A 22,728-nucleotide genomic window follows, 5' to 3' on the forward strand; every position below is an offset into this window, starting at 1 on the left:
CACTCAAAGATGTTTCCCAGTGAACACATTATTCATGCACTCACACATTCACGCTCTGGTGGTGGTAAGCTAAGTAGCCACGGGTGCCCTGGGACAGGCTGATGGAAGCATGACTGCCAGTGTGCAACTACGGTCCCTCCGGCCACCACCAAACATTCACATCCAGCCATACACCAGTGTGAGTGAAACTGGAGGCAAGGTGGGTGAAGCATCTTGCCCAAGGACACAATGACACATGACTCAGACAGAGTGGGATTGGAACAGCCAACCCTTTGGTGACTGGACAACCCGCTCTACCTCCTGATCCACAGCTGCCCCACTATTCATGGTTCATTTGCCTTTATTTTAGGGTAAACCTAACCTATATGACCCAATCAATGTATAATGAATCTGATACTGTTTATTGTAATACAGATTAATTTATTACTTCGATTTGTTAAATATATGTGAAGAGAACCTTGACAAAAAGAACTGCATATTCAATTGCAATCACAATATTGAGGGGGTGGGGCTAACATCAATTACATTTTTCAAAAATCGTTGAGCCCTATCTATTGTCCTGTGAATCTCAGAGAATAAGGTCTGCATCAGCATTTAATATGTCATTTATTATGTCAGTGGTCAGAATGCGTCAGGCCTGTTGCAATAGAAGGAGTTGGCTGTTGAGGCAAAAGCTGGAAATTGAGAGACTGAGAGGTGAGCGATGGTGATGAAGATAATTCTATCTCTGTGTGTCCCTGGAGATCCATTACTAGCTTTTCCTTGCCACTGAGGAAAAAAAGGCCAGCAGATTTACGCTAAGCTTTTAGAGCCAGACCCCACGTCCCTAACAACGTGTTACTCTTAGCCATGAATAATTCAAAACGCCGTTGCTTTTAGGTTGATTCTAAAGAACAGATGGTCTCCCTTCGCGGAATTAACACAACAAAAATGAAAAGAAAATTAAATGGTCACTGCGCTGCTTTTACAGGCATTATTTCCAGCACATAATCTCAACAACAAAAAAACCCATTATGATTGCAGATGAGCAGTCGAGAGTAACCTAATGACACGCATGCTGATGTTATATTAGACTTAAAGAGGCGCAAATCCTCCTTTTTGTAGCCATAAGCAGATTGACATCTTTTGGCGAACCTGAAGTCATCATCTCGCCGACGCCCTCGTGGTCGCGCACTGCCCCAAACACTTTATGCAACCACTAATCGAGCCATTAGAAAAGAAACCTCGGTGCCCTTGCTGGGTCACCGCAAACACACACAACTGCTTGCAAAAATAGAACATTTCATGCGTGACCGTCAAGCTAATGTTTTTGCGTCAAGACGGCCTTTTCTGTTAGTTTCGTCTGTGCGCCGCTTTGGCACAATTTGCAAAGCACATTTTTCATGCCCAAGGTTGGTAAACAAGTCCTCAAAGAAGAATAAAGGCTTCTGGAAGACTTGAAAATGTCACTCCAACCTCCCTTTTGTTTGCCACTGTAACCAGATTACATCACAAAAACAAACAAAACCTGGGAGAATTGGACTACTTAAAGCAGACGCGCTATACGCATACGGCTTGTGATATGAAACAATGTTTGACCAAAGCATCTGAAAGCAACCACATAGATTCCTCTCGGTGAAAAGTACATCATAGAAATTTAAAAACACATGATTTCACATATCTCATTTATATTATTTAATGACACTAAGAGTTAAAGTATGAGTTCACAGCTTCCGGCGTCCTGGCTCCTCTTTAGTGCCGCCGCCCTCCTCTCCCGCGTGCAACAGTCAAAAGCGCGCTCGCGCTAATAAGTGGACCGAACCAAACGTAAGTGGACCGAACCGAACATGCCATACCGAAACGTATTAATACACCCACGTGTACCGTTACACCCCTATCAGGTACAACTCAATTCACTTTATTTTAGAGTGTAGTTTCACTTTCGGCCATCTTGTGACAGCACACTATTGTGTTTAACACAAAATTTGAAAGAAGAAAACAGGAAATGTCTCAAACTCAGCCTCGCTTTTGCTGAAGGAATTAGTAAGGCTACTGAGTGTCTCAATCCTCTCTCATCCTGCATTTTATGCCGAACGCAAAGGCTGTAGATTAATTTTATAACATACATCTTTGAGCAGAATTATAGATGTACTGTATGTTGTTATTTTTCTATGTAGCAGATTTCACTTATAGCAGAGGTGGTCAAGAACTTAACTCCCGTGATAGAGGGGGGATTATAGTACTCTGCTTTCCTCCGACATTCCAAAGACATGCACGTTAGGTTCATTGAAGACTTCAAATTGTCCTTCAATGTCTATATGTGCCCTCCTAATTGGCTGGTGACCAGGCCAGGGTGTACCCCACCTCTCGCCCAAAGTCAGCTGTAGGACAAGCCCTGTGCATATTACCACAGATGGGCACGTTACCCTTTTTTGCCGGTCCGTCCGCCGTCCGTGACCTGGGTATCCTTCCGTACTCTTCCCTCCATCCTTATTCATAAAAAATATTGTCCTCCGACCTCGTCCGGCCTCGTCCTTTTTAAGCGCTTCCGTCCTGACATTCAGCAACCACCGTCGTGGTGTGATGATGATGATGATGATGATGATGATGATGCGGACCGGAGCAAGCCAGGGCACATCACGAGAATATGTAAGATTGCGTAATAATGCAATACTATTGCTTTTTATTGCAAAACTTTTGCATTTTAATGCAAGACGTTTTCACTTTTTATTGCGTTATTTCACAATAAAAAATAATCATTGCAAAATAACACAATGTTATTTTAGGAGGAGAAGGAACGTCTTCCACTTCCAGGTCGTAGCTTTTCAGTGTAGGCATGACCCATCAGGTTTGGATAGATTTTTACAGTCTAGAGATGTCCCAGACTAGGACATACTTCGCATGCAAAGGGATAAGGTTTATACTCAATGTTAACAGTAGTTAACAAAACAAAATTGCTATCCACCCTTTTCCTCGTCGGTGAAATGGGCGTCCACTAGAGGGCAGACTATGCCTCTGAGAACAATACTGCAGGGACGGAACGCACATGAAAAAGAGCACTGTACAGAGTTGTGAAGGGCATTCTGCCTATGTGACGGACCGGTCCGTCTACCGCCTATAATGGATGCCCATTTTGTAGGCGATAAACGATAAATGGGAAACTTAAAAAAAATAGTCGGACTAAGCATAGTCGGAAGGCCATTTTCATCCGTCAATTTCTATTTTTGCGTTGAGACTTCAATCACCGCGGCGAGATTTCTGTAACAATAGTATTGTTAGATTGAGTTGTTGATATTTGGGGGACAGATTTGAGTGAGGGAACAGGCGGGAGGAAGTGACGTTTTCCCTATGTTAAGAGACTGAGAGGGCCAGACTAAATGTGTTTCCTGTAAATGCGGCGAGGCGCGAGGTAGTCAAAGGTACAAAGGTCCAAAAAGGTGCTTCAAGGAGAAGCATTTAGTATTGTTAGATTGAGTTCTTATTGCTTGGGGGACAGATTTGAGTGAGGGAACAAGTGGGTAGAAGTGACATTTTCCCTCTGTTACAAGCCTGAAAAAGCCAGACTAAATGCAGCAAGGCTTCCGAGGTCCTTAAAGGTACACAAATCTTCAAAAAGGTCCTGGAAGGTGCTAAAAGGAGACACATTGAGTCCGGTCGCAGCGAGGCTTCCATGCCGCAGTGAGTCAGTCTATCATTTAAAATATCGGCCGAGGGGAGGGTGCACAAGTGTTAGTTTTTTTAAGTTGATAGTCGGAAATAGTAACGGAAGCCCATTTAAAATCATAGGCTGACCGGCCTATAGGCGATTACTGTTTTATTCCGGCCGGACAAAAAGGCAGACGACGGAAGGTTACCCCGGCTGTAGGCGGTAGGCGATAAATGGACCGCACATTTTTTGTAAAATGCCAAGCTCTGACGATTAGAGCAGGGGTGTCCAAACTCGGTCCTCGAGGGTCGGTGTCCTGCCTGTTTTCCATCTATTCTAGCTGCAACGCACCTGCTTCAAAAGATCATGAACGTTAGCAAGCTTCTTCAGAGCTTGCTGATGATCTGATCATTTAAATCAGGTGTGTTGCCGCAAGGAGAACTGGAAAACGGGCAGGAAAGCGGCCCTTGAGGACCGGAGCTGGACACCCCTGGAGTAGAGGGATGGACATAAACCGACCTCTGTCCTTGCTTAGTCCGTCCTTTTTAAAAGACTTCTCGTCCTCTGTCCGTCCACCAACAAAATGGGCGTCCGTCCGGGGCAGATGGAACATTCTGACCCTGGGACGGAAGAGCCATCTCTGCATATTAGAATGTACTCTGATTAAGTGTATAACAAGATTTTATTTTATGATATTCAAATTATTTTCATTCTTTTTATTTAAAAAAAAAGTTCTCTTTGGTCTAAATTTTTAGATTCTTTTGTAATAGAAGAAAGAAGCATTTTGAAACTGGCGAAATATGGCACTTTTTGTTGTGAGAACACAATGTGCTACTAGGCAAGACGTTGGAGGCACCTGCCAATAAGAACAGTGGTTTAACAAGGCAGCGCTTCAACGCTCACCAAATCTCATCACAGTTCTCGGGAAAGGTTAGCAATTCAGTTCAATTCAATTAGAAAACTGTCACTGGAGACCATTCAAAGCACACGGCGAGGCTGTTCATATAAGCACAATAGCGGGGGTGAATAAATAAGAAGCATAAAAGATGGAAAACAATATATCCAATACTAATGGCGCTGACTCAATGGGTGCTCAATGAAAGGGCTCAATGTAAACCCTATAATAATCGGAAGAACCCTTGACGACCAGCTATAAGCAGACAACCCCCACTCTTCTCCTAAAGATGGCTCAGAGCTGTCGCACAGCATAGAAAAAACAATTAATATGTGTGTGAGTGGTGAGCACTGCAGGCTCAGAATTAAGAGGTTCTGAGTTCAACTCTCGCCTCAGGCCTTCCTCTGTTTGCAGGGGTTTAATTCTTGACACTATATTTCTGTTTTTATGACGTACAACGAGTGATGAGTAACGTGTCACTCCAATATGGTATTGTCTATGGTAGGATTGACTTCCACTTCAAGTTACTTTTCCAGGCAACTGCGGCAACGCTAAGTACAACATTATAGAGCGTTTTTGTTGTTGTTGTTCTTTTTCCTCTTAAAGTGCTTTGTTACAGCTCTAGCTGTTATGAAATGCGCTATATAAATGAAATTGTATTGTATTGTATTGTACATTACAAAAGTGTTTAGTTTGGTTTAGGAGGCTGAAACAGATGAATGAAATTTGTATTCATTTCAATGGGGAACAATGATTTGATACACAAGTGGTAAGTTAAGAGTGCGGTCACGGAACAAATTAATTTCTTATCTCAAGGACCATTGTACATGAGCGAGCAAGCAATTGACCACAGTCAAAAAGGTTTACAATTGCATAAAGATGTCTCACGGTGGTGGCAAAGCACTGGTTTTCTATTTCCACAAGGCTGTGGCCTGACCTAAAGAGGGAAATCAACCCAAACATATTTTTTCAAGAATATGTTCTATGCAAGCCCAATAGTTGAAACAAAGTATTCTGATATATTGCGTTAATCCACACGCTTTTAGCCATCACTGGGGGCAGCCATTTTGTCACTTCATGGGTGCATTTTGCTGCTTAACTCATATTCCACAAACACAATATTAATCAGAATGCTTTGTTTCTAGTGGTCCTGCTGGGAACATATTCTTGAAAAAAAATGTGCTTGGGTTGATTCCCACTTTGATGAAGCTCCTCCCCTCACTTCAACGTAGTTCCATGGCACCAAGATGTCACAAGAGTGCCAAAGCAGTACTTTGATGAGTTTTTAACTCCAAATTACGCTCCACAAAAAAAACATCTGTTTGCCAAGAGCAAATTGTGAACATGCAGAAGAACACCGTACTCTGTGACCTCCTGTTGTAAGCCGCTCATGACCTCCATACAACATTGAAGAAGCACAACCAAAAAAGCAATTCATTATTTTAGCAACGCCTTCCGAAGCATGAAACCCTCCAATTCCACTGTCTACGCATGGACTAATAACTCAATTGACCATCAGGAGAACTGAGGAACTAATTCACAGACAAATGACTTTAAATGGACTAAATTAATGACACGCCGCGGCGGCATAAACGAGCCGGCTTCTCATTAACAAGCATCCATTTGAAACATTGTGCCGCTTCAGTCGCCAGTCGTCTGTGGATACACAACAGCATTTGCCTTCGTGTAATGGTGGCACCACTCTGGCATATTCACTTTGTGCGACTGCTGAGCTTCCTCCAGTGACAAGCTTGCAATCAGGGACACGTCTATACCATATTGAACATCCACACTCATGTATTTTGCTTGGAAGAAAAATACACTTTCCTCACTAATGTTGAAACAGTGACAGGATGATTGCTTGAAAACTTTGAAGGGAAAGAAGCTGTGGTCGCTTCAATAATGGACCGAGTTCTTGTAAGTCTGCAAATGCTGTTTGTTTTTTCAAATATAATGAAGCAAATTAGTGACTATATAATCGCACACCACAACCTCAATAATGAACATATTGTTACATTAATGATTCTGTGGCTGAATTATCCATCTATTTTTCTATAGCACTTGTTCTGATTAGGGGGAGGGGGTGAGCTGGAGACCTATCCCTGCCAATTTAAGGCAAGAGGCGCTGTAAACCCTGAACTGGTCATCAGCCAGTCAAGGTTATTTTAGTTAACAAAAACTATCAAAATAACAAAAACTAAAATTGAAAAAAAAAACATTCTTGTTTGCAAAATAAAATAAAAATGAAAATGCTTTTAAAAAATGGAAACTAACTGAAAGTACATCTAATAACAAAAACACTATAATTATAGCAAAAATGTCCTTCACTTTCGTTGTTGTCAATTAATACCACAAGAACATTTGGGGTGGATTTTAAATGTATTTATTAATTTGGTATTTCTGTATTCTACAGAAGAAGGAAGATTAGTTATTTGAGAATTGTAGTCGAATATATTTTATTACACTCTACCTTTTTGTCATCTTGCACTCAACAAATACTCCATATATCTAAAAAACAAACAAAAACTATTACTAAAACTAATAAAAAACAAACTAAAATGAAACATTTTCCCAAAAATACAAACTAAAAAAAAAACTTGTAAAAACTAAAATGAAACATTAAAAAAAAAATACAAACAAATAAAAATTAGCAAATTTGCTCTAAAAATATATTTAAATTAACAACATCATCTTCATTGTCTTCCAAACCGCTTATCCTATACAGGGTCGCGGGGAGGTGCTGGAGCCTATCCCAGCCGTCAACGGGGAACGCAGACTACACCCCGAACTGGTCGCACGGCATAAATTAACAACACTTAAAATAAAAGTTAAAAAAAAAATAAATAAATAAAAACTTAAATGGAAAATCTGTTACTATTATTAACACAGCCAATTGCAGGGCAAATATAGCTATCACTTAATTGCAGACTCGAGTCGATTTGTGGAGCCCAGGTTTCAAAGCAAACATGGTGAAGTGGCATTTTTGCTGTTATGCTTGCATGCATATGTAATAAGTTGCCAACAGAAGTGATGTCAGCCCCAAGTATAAATGATTTGAAATCTAGGTTAAAAAGTATGTTTTTTCCCATGGATCTTTTAAGCGTTTTGAAAAATCAATTTCACTCTACGGTCTTTTATTTTCTCGCTTTTTATTGCTTTTAAATATTTTGTTTGTAAATGTGTTTAAATATTGTCAATGTCCGTTCTTTTAGTCATTTTAATGATCTACTTTTGTCCTCTTGGCTTTGCCTTTGAATGTTTTCTGCTGTTATGTTTGGAAATGCTTTTAGAGTCGGTATTGTGCTTTTGGTTGTGTGAAGCACAGTGAGTTGCCACGTGTATGAAATGCGTCAAATAAATGAAGTTGCCTTGCCTTGCCATTTTACACGCGAGTAGCAACTTAATAAAGGCACTGTATTATGGTGGGCTATTTCTCTTATCAGTTGTTAAGGAAATCATAGAAATGGCCAACCAGCATCGAAGCAAGGATCTCTGTATTCTAAACAATATTCCATTCTGGCAGCAAACCTATTGTACAAATTGCATTCTCCTGATTCCTCAAAGACAAAGAAATGTTGGCAAAAGGAAGGCACAAAAATGCATATAGTCAATGTGCAACCTTGAGCGAGCGTTCTTTACAGACTTCTGCCGGCTTCATCAATCCAGCAAACAGGCCTTGTGGGAGGCGCATGGCGCTTCCCACGCAGAATGACATAAATTTTGTCTTAAATTTTATATCTGAATACAGATATTGACCATTCTTCCATCGAAACAGGCCACTTTTGTGATTTATTAACAGCTCAGTTGACTTCTCACTCACCGTGACCCGAATGTGAGGAGGATTAGACTGCATTAATCGCTTCGATTGTATCTAAGCTGAGAGGATTTATTCATCTTCTCCCGCCGTACAAATACATCAAGGCGGGAACAGGATGCGGGACACAAACCATTAGCGATGCTGACAGACATGCTCTTAATTGCAAAGTGACAGACCGTCTTTAGATGTGTTCACGGCACATCAAACACACAAGGTTCGCAGGCAAAATAAAAGCTGGAGGGAGGAGTGTTTAGAATCACGTCTAGTACCTCTGAAAGAGGCATTCAGGCGACCACCTGCAATGTTTGCTATCTTGAGGAAAACCTCAGTGTGCCCCTAACAAACAACAGAAACAGTGATTTATGGCTAAATACAGTATATATGAGACATGGTATAGATGATATTGATGGTATTGATGTATTGGTATTAAGTGGTAGAAGTTGACATGTATCCTGGTTTTTACGCAAGGTAGGCCTACCTACACCACCAATCAATATGGCCAGAAGGTATAGTTCTGTTTCCACGCAGATGGCGCTCGCCGCTCAGAACCAGTGGTGGGAGGGATGGCGTGGATCAAACCATTTTTGAGGCAATGGGGTGGGGATACTGTATTTTTGTACTGAACTACATGGATTTAACACTTTGCTATATGAATAAAATTGTATTGTATTGTATTGTATTTTCTAACATATTTTAAAAAAGGACACACACAAAAACATTCTAAAACACATTTTGAGGATGCTTGGAATTACCTCAGGGTTGCTTCAGCACACTCAAAAATGGGCTTGACATGCCTATGATTACGGCTATAACTCGTGAAACAAGAAACTGTATTGCTAACTGTCCATCCATCCATCCATTATCTGTACCGCTTCTCCTCACAAGGGTCGCGGGGCGTGCTGGAGCCTATCCCAGCTGTCTTTGGGCAGTAGGCGGGGGACACCCTGAACTGGTTGCCAGCCAATCGCAGGGCACACAGAGACAAACATCCGCACTCACAATCACACCTAGGGGCAATTTAGAGTATCCAATCAACTTACCATGCATGTTTTTGGAATGTGGGAGGAAACCGGAGTGCCCGGAGAAAACCCACGCAGGCACGGGGAGAACATGCAAACTCCACACAGGGAGGCCGGAGCCGGGATCGAACCCACGACCTCTGAACTGTGAGGCGGACGTGCTAACCAGTCGACCACCGTGCTTATTGCTAACTGAATTTCTAATATTTTTTTCAAAGAAATTGTATTAATTCATTCCCAAATGTCTATCCTCATTTCATAGAGTTGTATTAACTGTTCTGCTTCCAGTGCACGTTGGCCTTCAATGGAGACTTGCCTGACTTAATTCACCTCTTAATACCACCTCCATAATGTACTAATAATAAAAAAACAGAAATATTATACTGTATTGCTATATTGCTATACTATATATAACCTGGAGCAGTTCTGTTTCTGAATCAATATTTTACAAAGATATGACAGAGACATAAAATTTAATTTATAATCAAATACATCACACTCACCATATATATTAATATATTAAATAATTTAATGTATTTAACAGAGGTGGGTATTTTTCAAAATTTTGCTGGTCCGTCATTTGTCATCCGTCAGCCGCCGGGGTGCACGACATTTTTTTGTGACGAGCTGAATTGCAATCGTCCGTCAGTTAAGTCCATCACTCACTCCGTTGGTCCGTCAGTCGCTCCTCCCAATAAAACATCAGAAAATGGGCGTCCGTCAATGACAGATGATGATTACACTGACGGATGAAAAGCCGATTCTATCGTTCGTCAGTCCGTTTTCTTCAAAACATGTCCCATCATTCATCAATTGTCATCAAATCGGGCGTCCGTCAATGACGGTCTGTCAGTCTGACGGAATGCCCACCACTGGCATTTAATATGTGGCGATCGCCACAGCCGTAATTTGCTAGACAAACTGGGCCATGACTAGTTTTGCTCTGACCAACTAATTAGAGTGCAGAAAAATGTTGACATCCTCGAGGGTCGACATACTGGTCCCGTGAGGATGAATTTGAAATCTGATTTGTTTAAGAAACATTCCCACTGCTAATATAGTTTAAGATACATAGGCCATCACTGCTGATTCTGAAGGCCCTATTAGATTGATAAGAAAACAAATGGAGGCTGAGGGACAAAAACAATCTAACATGCACATTAATATCTCAGCCCCTGTAGCAGACAGAAACATAATTCCAAAAGAATTAGAGAGCTTAGACATGTGGTTTTCACACAGACCTGAGTTTATTAATCTTTATTTTTACCTCTTCGATTGAAAAAGTAAAGTGTCAGTGCAATAGAAGCATTACTTTTAATTTTTTTTAAATCGAGTGGTAATTACCATCCACTATTCAGTTACAAATCCATCGATATTGTCATTGTCTACAAACATATATCTTAACCATATATGACGTTCAACTGGTTCCAAATCCACAAGCGCATCGTCTATATCACTGCCGTTACTCCTTTAAAGAGGAAGTCAACGTAAACATTTTTTTTTTCAAGAATATATTCTATGCAAGCCCACTATTTGAAACAGGGCATTCTGATAAATATTGCCTATGTGGAATAAGTGTTAATCCACTTGTTTTTAGCGGCCATTTTGTCTTCTGTCGACTGAAAATGACATCACAACAGCTCACAACGACCAATAAAGACTCAGATTCAGAAAACAGGTCAGCCGTGATTGGTCGTTGTGAGCAGTTGTGATGTCATTTTCAGTCAACAGAAGACAAAATGACCGCCCCCAGAGATGGCTAAAAACGAATGCATTTTGTTACTTAATTTGTATTCCACACGAAATTAATCAGAATGCCTTGTTTCAACTAGTGGGCCTGCTGGGAACATATTCTTGAAAAAAATATCTTTGGGTCGACTTCTGCTTTAAGAGCTCTCGCGACCGCGGCGTCCACCATTATGGCTCGGAAGAATTCCGGAACATTCTCCGTGGGCTTACAACACTGTCACATGTATATTCTGATGCATTTTATTGGTTAATTAAGAGACCGATAATTAAATAATAAAAAGAGCTGTTGTGAAATGCACTATACAAATAAAATTGTATTGTATTGTATTGTATAAAATGGCGTGTGCGCTCTCCCGGCTTTAAGGGTGAAAAGACGCAACAGCGCTCCCGGCTCTAGTGGTAGAAACGCCCTTAATGGTTTAATAAAGGAGGCAGTTTTACATTTTAGGGAGCATCAATTACTTGACTCGTTATCTGCAACAGAGCGTGGTCTTTATTATTGTACTACCTCAGAAGACGAGACATTTGAGATGCCTCCACAGACCACCGACACGAGCCAAGAAAAGGACAGCTTTGATGGGCCGTGTAAAGGGGTCTAAGGCCAGGGTGTGAGATTAAAAGTGTTATGGCGCTCTGGTATAATAATTAAACATTTAACTAGGAAATTTATGACACGTAAAGGTGATTTTATAAGTCACAAAGGATGAGACGTAGTGATAATGAGTGAAGAATGTGAAGCTAGTGAGACATCGAGGGGCGAGAGTGGAAGTGTTGCAGTGTGGTGTGCTGCTCTTGTCTATGACCATGCGGTCCACACAAACACGGACATTTTCAAAAAGTCCGAGTTTTGGCATTCACTCGCATGTAAATTCATGTTTTTGGCCTGAGAGCAAAGCTTTTTGGATAACTCCAGCCTTGAGCGGTTTTTGGCTTGTCTCTCGAAACGTGTGACATTTTATTTATTTATTGAACAACAGAAAGATGAGAAGTGACGCTATCGGCAACTCATGGCTTAAAAATGTTGGCTGTCTTCAGCAATTCTTGGCCCAGAGCTGTATACATTCTGTAGAATTACATAATGGCACCAGTCATTACAACACGTGGGTAGCCTTTTCCACACTTTTTAAGCCATGCACCCCCTGCAACATCCGTTGGATGGCATAACAGTTGGCATACACCCTTCAAGCACCCTTAAAAAAGCTCTAAACAAAGTCCATTTGCAGCCAAATAGGCACAGAAATGGGATAAAAAGACAATTATGTTTTTATTTTAAAGTAGCTGGGGTATTTTTTTTTTTCAGTAGTGCCTTTGACATACAACTACAACCCCAATTCCATCGAACTTGAGATGTTGTGTAAAATCTAGTTAAAATCAGAATACAATGATTTGCAAATCATTTTTGAACCTTTGTTTAATTGAATAAACTACAAAGACAAGATATTTAATGGTCAAACTGATAAACTTTGTTCTTGGCAATGCTCAACTTTCTCAGTCTTTTTTACCATCTGTCCCAGCTTGTTTGGAATGTGTTGCAGCCATAAAATTCCAAGTTAATGATTATTTGCTAAAACAGTAAAGTTGATTCGTTTGAACATTAAATATCTCGTCTTTGTGGTGTATTTAATGAAATATAAGTGATTTGCAAATTATTGTATGGATTTGGGGCGGCACGGTGGACAATTGGTTAGCACATCCGCCTCACAGTTCAGAGGTCGTGGGTTCGATCCTGGCTCCAGCCTCCCTGTGTGGAGTTTGCATGTTCTCCCCGTGCCTGCGTGGGTTTTCTCCGGGTACTCCGGATTCCTCCCACATTCCAAAAACATGCATGGTAGGTTGATTGGACACTCTAAATAGCTCCTAGGTGTGATTGTGAGTGCGGATGTTTGTCTTTGTGTACCCTGCGATTGACTGGCAACCAATTCAGGGTGTCACCCGCCTACTGCCCGAAAACAGCTGGGACAGGCTCCAGCACGTCCCGCGACCCTTGTGAGGAGAAGCGGTATCAATAATGGATGGATGGATGAATGGAGTTGGAGTTTTAATTCATTCAGTGACCACACCCGAAATTCAAAACACTCAAAGCGTCTCTCCCCAAGCAAACATGTTGAAGCGGCGTTTAGCTGTTGTGCTGTATGAATTGTCAACAGAAGAGAACTTATCCCCATCCCCAAGTGTAAACGCTTTTAAACCAAGGTTAAAAACTATGTTTTTTTTCTCTATGGCATTGATTAAGGTATTTTACGCAATCAAATCAATTGCACTGTCAGTAATTTTATAAATGTACTTTTTATTTCCTTAATTTGCCTTTAAATGCCTTTAGATATTTTGTAAATGTGTTTGTCGTTAATGTACGTTCTTTTAATAGTTCTTACAAAGCTATGTTTGTTCTCTCTCCTTTGCCTTTGAATGTCTTAAGCTGTATTTTGTGAATGCTTTTAGATGTTGTGCTTTTGTTGCGCTAAGCACATTGAGTTGCCTTGTGTAGGAAAGGTGCTATATAAATAAAACTGCCTGGCCTTGCCAATGAAATGAAATGAAATTCAGTAGTCTGTCCCAGCCTCCCCCCCCCAAAAAAATTATGATTTTATCAAGGGAGGTAGCACTCGACAAACTGCTTTATAAAAACCTATACAGTAGTAAAAATTCAGTAGAATGTGTAAATGTATAAATTGTGTAATTGTGTGAACATGTAGTTATATCAGCTCACCTCTCCACTTTTAAAAACACACCTCAATTTGAGAATCCTAGTTATGCCCCTCTAGTGAGAGTAATAAGGTACTCCTGAAGCCAATGAGACGACATGCTGTTTTCCTTTTGCCTGGGTTTCATCCGACTCCTTTCCACACATAGCGAGGTAAAAATCAGCTCAATTCCAACTCTTTCCATCCATTTACATATTCCAAAGGCCAATAAAAAGTCAGCCGCAATTCTGTAGCAATCCAAGTATGCTCTGCAGGAGGGTGATAATGTGTTTGGCGGAGAAATTTAAAGGCAAATAATGTTTGATTCTCTTCTGGCCTCATTACGAGTTGTCTGAGCCATTGTTTGCTCCCTCTCGCTCTCAAATCATCTGGTGGTGATGTCATCACCAGCTGTACCCGAAAGAGGAACATCATCAGCCTCTGTCAGCGTGACTCAGGCATAGAGCACATGAGATGACTGACCACTTCTGCCAAGTCTTTATCAAGCAATAGAGTCTTCTTCGTGCGTGTGTGCGCAGGTAGGGACAGAGAGAGATGCTTTAGTGAGCCCGCAGCCACATTTGTCACCATGCAACCGCAAGGACACAAAGAGTGGACACAAACGACCAGGCCAGATTTGTTTGCCATCATTCAGCGCCACGCGCGCCAAGAGAGCTTGCATCTTAATGCGATCGATCTAACAACGGAGAATTAACAGAGATCTGTGTCCCCGCCTAAGAATGAACTACAGACATCAATGAATTCAGTAGCCTCACTAGTGTGTATGCTATGCATAGGCAGTGTGTAATACAGTGATGCCTTGAGATACGAGCTGTCTTTTGGCGATTATTTTTTTCTTATTGTTGCTGCTTTGATTTCTGGCCAAAAATGAGAAATACGAGCGAGCAATGTATGGTGGCAGTGAACTCAACTCACTTTACCACAAGTAGTAGTTTAGCATCGTGAAACTATCTTCAAAAAAGAGGCTTCAAGTTGTTTAATGCCACTCACAGTTAGTCTACTGTCAAACCAAACACAAACCAAGACAATTACACTTTCTGTATCCAAAAGTACATAACTGCCTTCAAGTTTGCAATTTGAGGCTTAATGCTACACCAAAGGGAAACACCATAAAATGCCAAACGAATAGCGTGTCTGTTTTATTGCAATGTATGTTTGACAAACCGCAGCAACACATGTAGACAGAAAATAAAACAACATTCACAGGCACTTTATCTTCTGCGAAAAATGGAGTCACATTGGTTGTTCAACTTTTTTTTTTTGGGGGGGGGGGGGGGGGGGGCACCATAGACTTTGCACCGACATCACGGTTCACCTGTTTTCTGGGTTTGGTCAGATGACGTTCACAATGTCAGCCCAAAGGCACTTTGACGTCAATTTCTCTTGAAAGTGGGGTGGGTGGAGTTTCTGCATAAAATGTCAACTTCATTGGATGGGTGAAAACACTTGACTTTATCTGCTAATTCTTATTCCACCAATCCATATCAATCAGAATACAGTGTTTTGAATAGTGGAGTCACGCAGAATGTTTAATTGCAAAGGCTTTTTTTTTACTTGACTTCCACTTTGTCTCCATTGGATTGTCCACAATTATACCTCTTTAAAGTTGTGTTTTGAAGACAACTGTTAGATCCTATGTCCACCAGTACCTGGGAGTGACTGTCTTGAGTCTGACAATACACAAATACGTCTTTGGGATTGAATGAGATTTATGACTACTATACAATGCCAGCGTCCAACTTCACTTCATAGTGCCATGTAGCTGGGGGCCGGGCTCATAAAGCCACAGGTTCTTCATTGGAGTCATTTTGGAAAGGTTCCAACTTAAGAACTTACAGTAGTTGCAATTTTAAAATGCAACTTTATTTACATAGTGCATTTCAGAACAGCTACAACTGTAACAAAGCACTTTACATTACAATAACAAAATAGCAATAATATAACAACTGAAAGCAATAAATTGAAACACAAATTACTAGTATTTACAGTGCACACCGGAAAACAGAAAACTGTCAGTGTCACATCAAATTTTATATATTGTATAGTGTGACTAAAGAGCAAGCTTGTTTGTTAACCAATTATTATTTCATATTGATGTCACACTCATTTTTTTCTATTTTCTTCCTTTGGGCATGGCAAGTATTGTTAAACAGACAAAAAATTTTGAGAATACTTTTGTTGATAACTACATAAACAGTATACTGTACACGTTTATTTAGTAAATAAAGTTTTTTTTATAAAATAGACACATTGCTCCATTTTGTGATCGGATTGGTGATTGGTTTACTTAAACTCGCTGATCTGTGATCGCCCCCCAAAATCCTGATCGTTTGAAGTCTCATCATGACTGACTGCATTATACTACGGAGCCCCTAAGGTGACAGGGAAGTAGAAAAAAGAAACGTTGTGTTCCCTCGCAAAAACTTTTCTTTCCCTTGCAAAGATTTGCGTTCCCTAGCAAAAATTGCGAGATAACGCAAAGTTTTTTGCGAGGGAACGCATTTAAAAAAAAAAAAATTATGTACTTCCGGGTCAGTTTAGCAGCTAGCCTGGCCTAGCCTCTAATGCGCAGTTGTTTGAGAGACGACAGTACGTCAGAGACGGAGAAACCGTGCTTAATATCAAAAACTGATTTTAGGTCTTTGTATTACAAGCGAATTTCAAAGCAATTCCATTAAACCCACCCACGGCTGAAAACGCTTCGTTTGTTGCTTTTGTTTACCCAGAAAATGACCTGCAAGTACATAAACACGCAATTAAAAAAAATGCATTCCCTCGCAAAAAAATTTATCTCGCAATTTTTGCGAGGGAACGCATTGTTTTTGCGAGGGAACGTAACGTTTCTTTTTTTACTTCCATGTCACCTTAGGGGCTCCGTATTATACTGCCGCCCAGTGGCAAGTCACCAGTGCACCAGAAGGAGCCAAAATGAATTAATCATGATGAAAAATCTTAAATTGTATTGTATTTAATCATGTTATCGTTAATTATGTCAATAAAGAAGAATATCATTATGAAAAAACATGCTACAAAATCTGTTGTTGGGTTTGTTTTGGGGGGGCTGGAACGGATTAATGGCATTTCAATGGGAAAAGATGACTTGCAGAGAAGTTTAGATTGTGGAGTATGATAATACAGCATCCTGAACTAATGGCAAATTGTAAACTAATATGGTTTTTTTTGTAATTTCTAGTTGTATACAGTATCCTTAAATGTTGATGAATCTGCCTGACCATCGAGTGACCATGGTGGTTAATATCACCCACCTACAGTTTTGCAATGGGACAGTGTTAAAAGCGAGTTGAGCCCCGTTATCAGGTAGCAGCAAGTACAATGTGTAGTAGCTTTGACTTTCTCCCATCAAACCCAATTTCACACAGCCGCCTACCAGACAGGCAGGTTCTTTTGCCCGCACACACCTACACTAACTTCTTTCAACCTCATTTTGTTCGCCCAATGCAACAACCAAATGAGCTCCACCTGCTCTGCTCTTCGAAACCTCTCGGAATCCACTCACACTCGAGTGCTTTGCAGTCAGCCACATTGGCAAATATGCAGTTTAAATGAGCTACAGTCCTCTCCATACAGTATTAATGGAGGTGGGCAGACAAGGAGATTGTGGGTGTTAGAGAGCACCTGAGATGGTGAAGATACACTACTTGTAGAGAAGGCCGCCGCAAAGAGAAATGGAGCGTGACTAGAATGTGGAACAATGTGGAGCACTGTGGAACCTGTAAGATCTTCCCACAGGAAAATGTGAAAGGTCACTGACCACTAAACACTGAGATGGTCGTGGGTGGTAATGCAATGAAGAGTGCACTTCCAAGTCAACAGTGCTGATTAGTAATAATGGCCAACAGGGCGACTTGAACAGTAGCAAAATTAAGCTTGATGGTAACGAGATAGGGAGGCACGGTGATCGACTGGTTAGCACGTCCGCCTCACAGTTCAGAGGTCGTGGGTTCGATCCTGGCTCCGGCCTCACTGTGTGGAGTTTGCATGTTCTCCTCATGCCTGCATGGGTTTTCTCCCAGTACTCCGGTTTCTTCCCACATTCCAAAAAACATGCATAGTAGGTTGATTGGACACTCTAAATTGCCCCTAGGTGTGATTGTGAGTGTGGATGTTTGTTTTTGTGTGCCCTGCGATTGGCTGGCAACCAATTCAGGGTGCCCCCCGCCTACTGCCCGAAGACAGCTGGGATAGGCTCCAGCACGCCCCGCGACTCTTGTGAGGAGAAGCGGTATAGATAATGGGTGGATGGGGAAAGAGATACAATTTGCTTTGACAGTAGTCACTATAAAATCAGATTCCACACATTACTTTGTACATTTCCTGAAATTAAAGTTTACTTAATCTGATACACAAACCTGTACTGTATCTTCACACTCCACTTTGTGTTTACAGTGAAAGTTATTATTTGTTATTATCACCCTAAAAGGCTAAAATGCTTTTCAAAAAGACTTTTTAAAAACAAATTTGTGTCACTCATGAGTGTTTATTATTAACTTTTATAACATATCTGAAAATAATTGGGTCCTGTATTTTTGTGTTGTGCTGCTGCAGCACACAAAATGTCTGGCAGGTTCGGAACAGTGTTACAGTAATTATTTCACAATAAAATAATTTTATGTTGTCGTGCATTTGTAAAATAGATACTTTTCAATTGTATTTTATTTCCTTTTCTTTTGTTTGTTTTTTTGCGTACGCACATACAGACATACACACATACATTCCTTGTCCACATTATTATACTTATTTGTATTTTACCCATTTTTTAATTGTGGCTCTATCGGGTGGTATAAAAATTTGGATTGAATCCAGATTATCAGTTGGATATAAATGATCAACAAACAATCTGCACTCGTGAATTGTTTTTTTCTTTCCCAAGATTTAATTTGGGGTTTAGATTAAAGCTTTGTAAACGTAATCTGCTATTAAAGCAATGGTTGGAATGCCTTTATAATCCAGCTCGCAACGGTAATAAAAAAATAAGCGTTTAAAAGCATTTTTGGTCGGCTGGGGGGATGGTGTAGCGGGAATGGGCGGGCCATTTCAAGCTAAGGCCACTTCTACGTAGAAAGAGATTTTAGTTGTACATTAGTGGTTGTTTCTGGTCAGAAAAGTATAGGTTCAGTGTGTCCTTTGAGGATACCACCCAGTTGGTAAGCCATTGTACCCCCTAAATGTAATAAAAGGTGTCTTTATTGTCTCATTTGTCCAACTTGGACTAAGTCACTTGAAGACCTCACATTAGTCCAGTAAAACATGTTTTTTTTACGTGTGCAGAACACATCTTACAGGGTTGTTCCGATCACATTTTTTCAGGTCCGAGTCCGAGTCTTTTGATTTTGAGATCTGTGATCTGCCGATCCGATACCGATTCGAGTCCCAATCCGATACGTCGGCAATGCATTAAGAACAAAAAGTGTGCATCTGATTTTTCTGAATATAGAAATATACATACATCAATGTGTATGTTATATGTTGTTATATATATTTATATTTTATGGACCATCTCAGAACTTGTTTTATCATGTCAGTTTTTTGTACTGAAACTCTTAGTGGGTTTTAGCCATGACTTGTACACTAATTGAATGCTCACTTTAAACACAATACATATCAATGTGCTGGACGCTTTGTAAAACTGTATTTTCATGTTATTGCCTGGGCATGCAAATGGCACGAATTTGGTTGAATGGACCATATAAGCATTACCATAGAATGAGGGATTTCTCAGTTTGACACATTTGATTCAATGGTAAACAATACATTTACATCGTTATTGTACAGGCTAAAATGAATGGCCCACGCTGCTGCGTACATGCGTGACTTCTACAAACGACGCTATTGATTTATGACCTCCTTAAATTCAACCCGGGGAACAGGCTTGGTTGTCAGTAAATAATTTACAGTCGTTAAACTTCTCTTTGAAGTTACGTCATTTGGACGTGTCACAATTGCTAACTTATCCGTCGCGCTTCTCAGCTGTCTCTACTCGATGCCGTTTTGTGAGGAGGCTGGCTTAATTCTTTATATCAGGCAAGGCGGACTTATTTAAGGAGTATCCTTTTGGTTTGAGTCTCGCTTCGAACAGGCTATGAAGACAAACTCGCCGCTCTGTCTCTGCCTCGCTCACTGCTATCCGCAAGCGGAGGAGAGTGACATGCGCTGTCCGCGGCAGAGGAGACTGACATGTCTGTTGCGTGTATGGTCTGTGGGGCGCACAAACTACATCGCGCCGGGAAAAAAAAGTCCCACTACTGTGTTATGCAAAACTAAGACACTACTGTACTATTTGGCAATATATTTGCACATTTAGATTATTTTGTAGCTTTGTGAGCTTTTAAATGTATAATAAATAAGTAATAATAATAATAAAAACCGATCTTTCTTACCCGATACCGATCAGCTGAAAATCACGTGATCGGCCCCGATTTCCAATCACGTAATCGGATCGGAACACCCCTGACATCTTATACTCTCATTTACTGTAAAACACCATTTGTATGTTTATACTTGTGTTCTCAGTATGGGTCCAACATATTTTGTATTTACAACAATTAATGTGGTTTATAAAAGATACCCAGTCCCCACATGAAATAGTGCAATATTCACCTTGATTCAGAACTTAAATACAGAACTTATTTTAGCATTTCTTTTCAGTTTTTCTCAAGATGCTGTGCCTCTCCACAAAAGTCTGGTTGTCCAGTGTGGCTTGAGGGAGCTTTGATCAACTCTAAATGTAATACAGTAATGTAAATGTAAAGTAGTTCAATATATAGTAGATATAGTCTTTAAATATTTTTTGTCTGAACATAAATTGCATTTACTTAATATCATCTGACACTTTTCCAGGTAATAATACCAGAAGTCACCAAATAAAAATGCACTTTAAATAAAATGTATATGAATTCCAAAATTAAAATTAAATGTGCATCTATAGAAAAAAACCTCAAGGTTACCCTTCTAAAGGGTTTGTAAAAGCTTCATAGATTGATTCTTGATTATACATTGATTATCACTGGGCCACTGTGACAATCTTTTGTTTGGGGGGGTACATAATATACAGGATTTCTCAAAATGATGGACTCATAGACAATTAATTGACAGCAATGTGGAGTTATTGCACTAAATTCATATTAATCTTGAGTGTTGAAAATTATATTGAAGATGTGATTTGGTAATATTACAGTCGAATAAAACGTTGTTGAAAATGTAGTTTCTCAGAAATGTGCATGGTTTCCTGTGTCCAGAATATAAGGACACCCTGTATATAATAAACATGACTAGATGATGGCCATTGTCAACAGCAGTAACATCCAACAAGTGTGAAAACTGTCCAGTTTCACTTAATTAGTCCAAAAACCTTTTCCTACAAATAATGCATTTTTGATCATGTATTTATGCCAGCAAAATACAGTGACAGGCAGAACAATTAAAATGCTCTTCCAATAGCTGACATTTAAGCCTTGTATCCGCTTTTTGGGACATTTTTGTGTGGTCGTGTACCACACCATTTTTTTTCTATTGTGAAATATGTGCCTTGGCTCAATTAAGGTTGGAAAAGTACAGGTTGACACCCCACAGAACACAGAGCATGAAACCTATGCCTTCATTGTAGCCATGTCTTACCTGATGTTATGGCGCCAGGCAATGTGGCCAACAACCCAAGCAGCAGATGGCTAAAGTTCATCTCCAAGCCGGCTCTGTGTCAAAGCTCCAATCCGGGATTTTTCTTTCTTTCTTCCTTCCTTGACACTCCAAGCCACTTCTGCTTTGGAATTGAAACTCTTAAGCCCCAGCTGGATGATTTCAAGCGAGTGAAATCGCCCTCAAACAAAGTTTACTGTCCCTCCCAGAGAGCTTTGTCAGCATCAGCATCATCACGCGCTTGGAAGAACCTACAAGTCGGCAGCATCACTTAGACCCCTCATGGTCTCCCACACGTGTCGGCTCTCTGTTTGAACCCTATAAACCCACAAAGAATGGGTCGCTTTAACTCAATCTGGCTCAGTCGTGAATGAGGAGAGTGTGTTCTCTGTGTATGCTCCAGACGGCTGTGTGAGGCGAGAGCTTCACTCTGCCTGATGGCCGCAACAAATCCTCAACAAGCTCCACTCTTTAAAGGGACAGACACGACATCTGTGCTCTGTGTGCGTGCATGTATATGTGTGTGTAGACACACGCACATACACAAAATCCCTATGCACTGGCAAAAAAAAAAAAAAAAAAAACACAATCTCTCTTTGTTTGTTTTGGATATAATGCTTAGTAAAGCCTTTTGTGAACTAACAGCAAGGACAACACAAAGATAAAATTGGAGACCGTCCCAAATTGGAGTGAAAAATAAGTAATTTTTAGGAGAATTATGGCTCACATCTATTGTCAGACACACGCTTTAAAATGATTCCAAGCACACAGAACACTAAACCAGCATTTTGTTTTTAGAGTCAGACAAAAAACACTATACTGTACATGTAATTACAGCTAAATGCCATTAAATAGGCCTAATTTCAGCATTTTAGTCCGCAAGTCTCAATTATCGGATCATGCATCTAAAAGATTATTCTGAGCGATTATCATGTGATAAAATTGATATCATGTGATAAAACTGAGTATAACCTAAATAAATTTGACTTGTCTGTCGAGTGATTTTTCCTTCCCCGATCTGCTTGTAAGACTGACAAGGCCAATGACTGTAAATTTTAAATATGTACAATGGCAAATCCTTATAATATATGGTCAACACATATGGATAAGTAGATTTTAATATAAACAGAAAACAACAATGCAACATTTCTCACAAAATCTACAAGACGAATTTGAAGCAGCGATCTAGTTACCGTTAGTAACAGTTAGCCTAGCTTGCTCTTCTGCTTCTTCCATCAATCTGGATGCCTTCGGGCACCATGCTGCCT

At 40.3% G+C, this 22,728-nt stretch overlaps 1 protein-coding gene across 1 annotated transcript in view; it reads right to left on the reverse strand.

The window, feature by feature from the left end:
• The window catches only part of LOC147145143 (roundabout homolog 2), an 85,419-nt gene extending 63,514 nt beyond the window's left edge, over positions 1–21,905 (reverse strand). The window contains exon 1 of the mRNA XM_086035542.1: positions 21,443–21,905. Coding sequence (XP_085891668.1) covers positions 21,443–21,503 — 61 coding nt within the window. The 5' untranslated portion in view covers positions 21,504–21,905. The remainder of the gene's footprint in view (positions 1–21,442) is intronic.
• Between the last annotated feature and the right edge of the window lie 823 nt (positions 21,906–22,728).

This window comes from Filicampus tigris, chromosome 7, assembly GCF_054856515.1.
Source record: "Filicampus tigris isolate MCC_2025a chromosome 7, RoL_Ftig_1.0, whole genome shotgun sequence".
NCBI classification, from domain to species: domain Eukaryota; kingdom Metazoa; phylum Chordata; class Actinopteri; order Syngnathiformes; family Syngnathidae; genus Filicampus; species Filicampus tigris.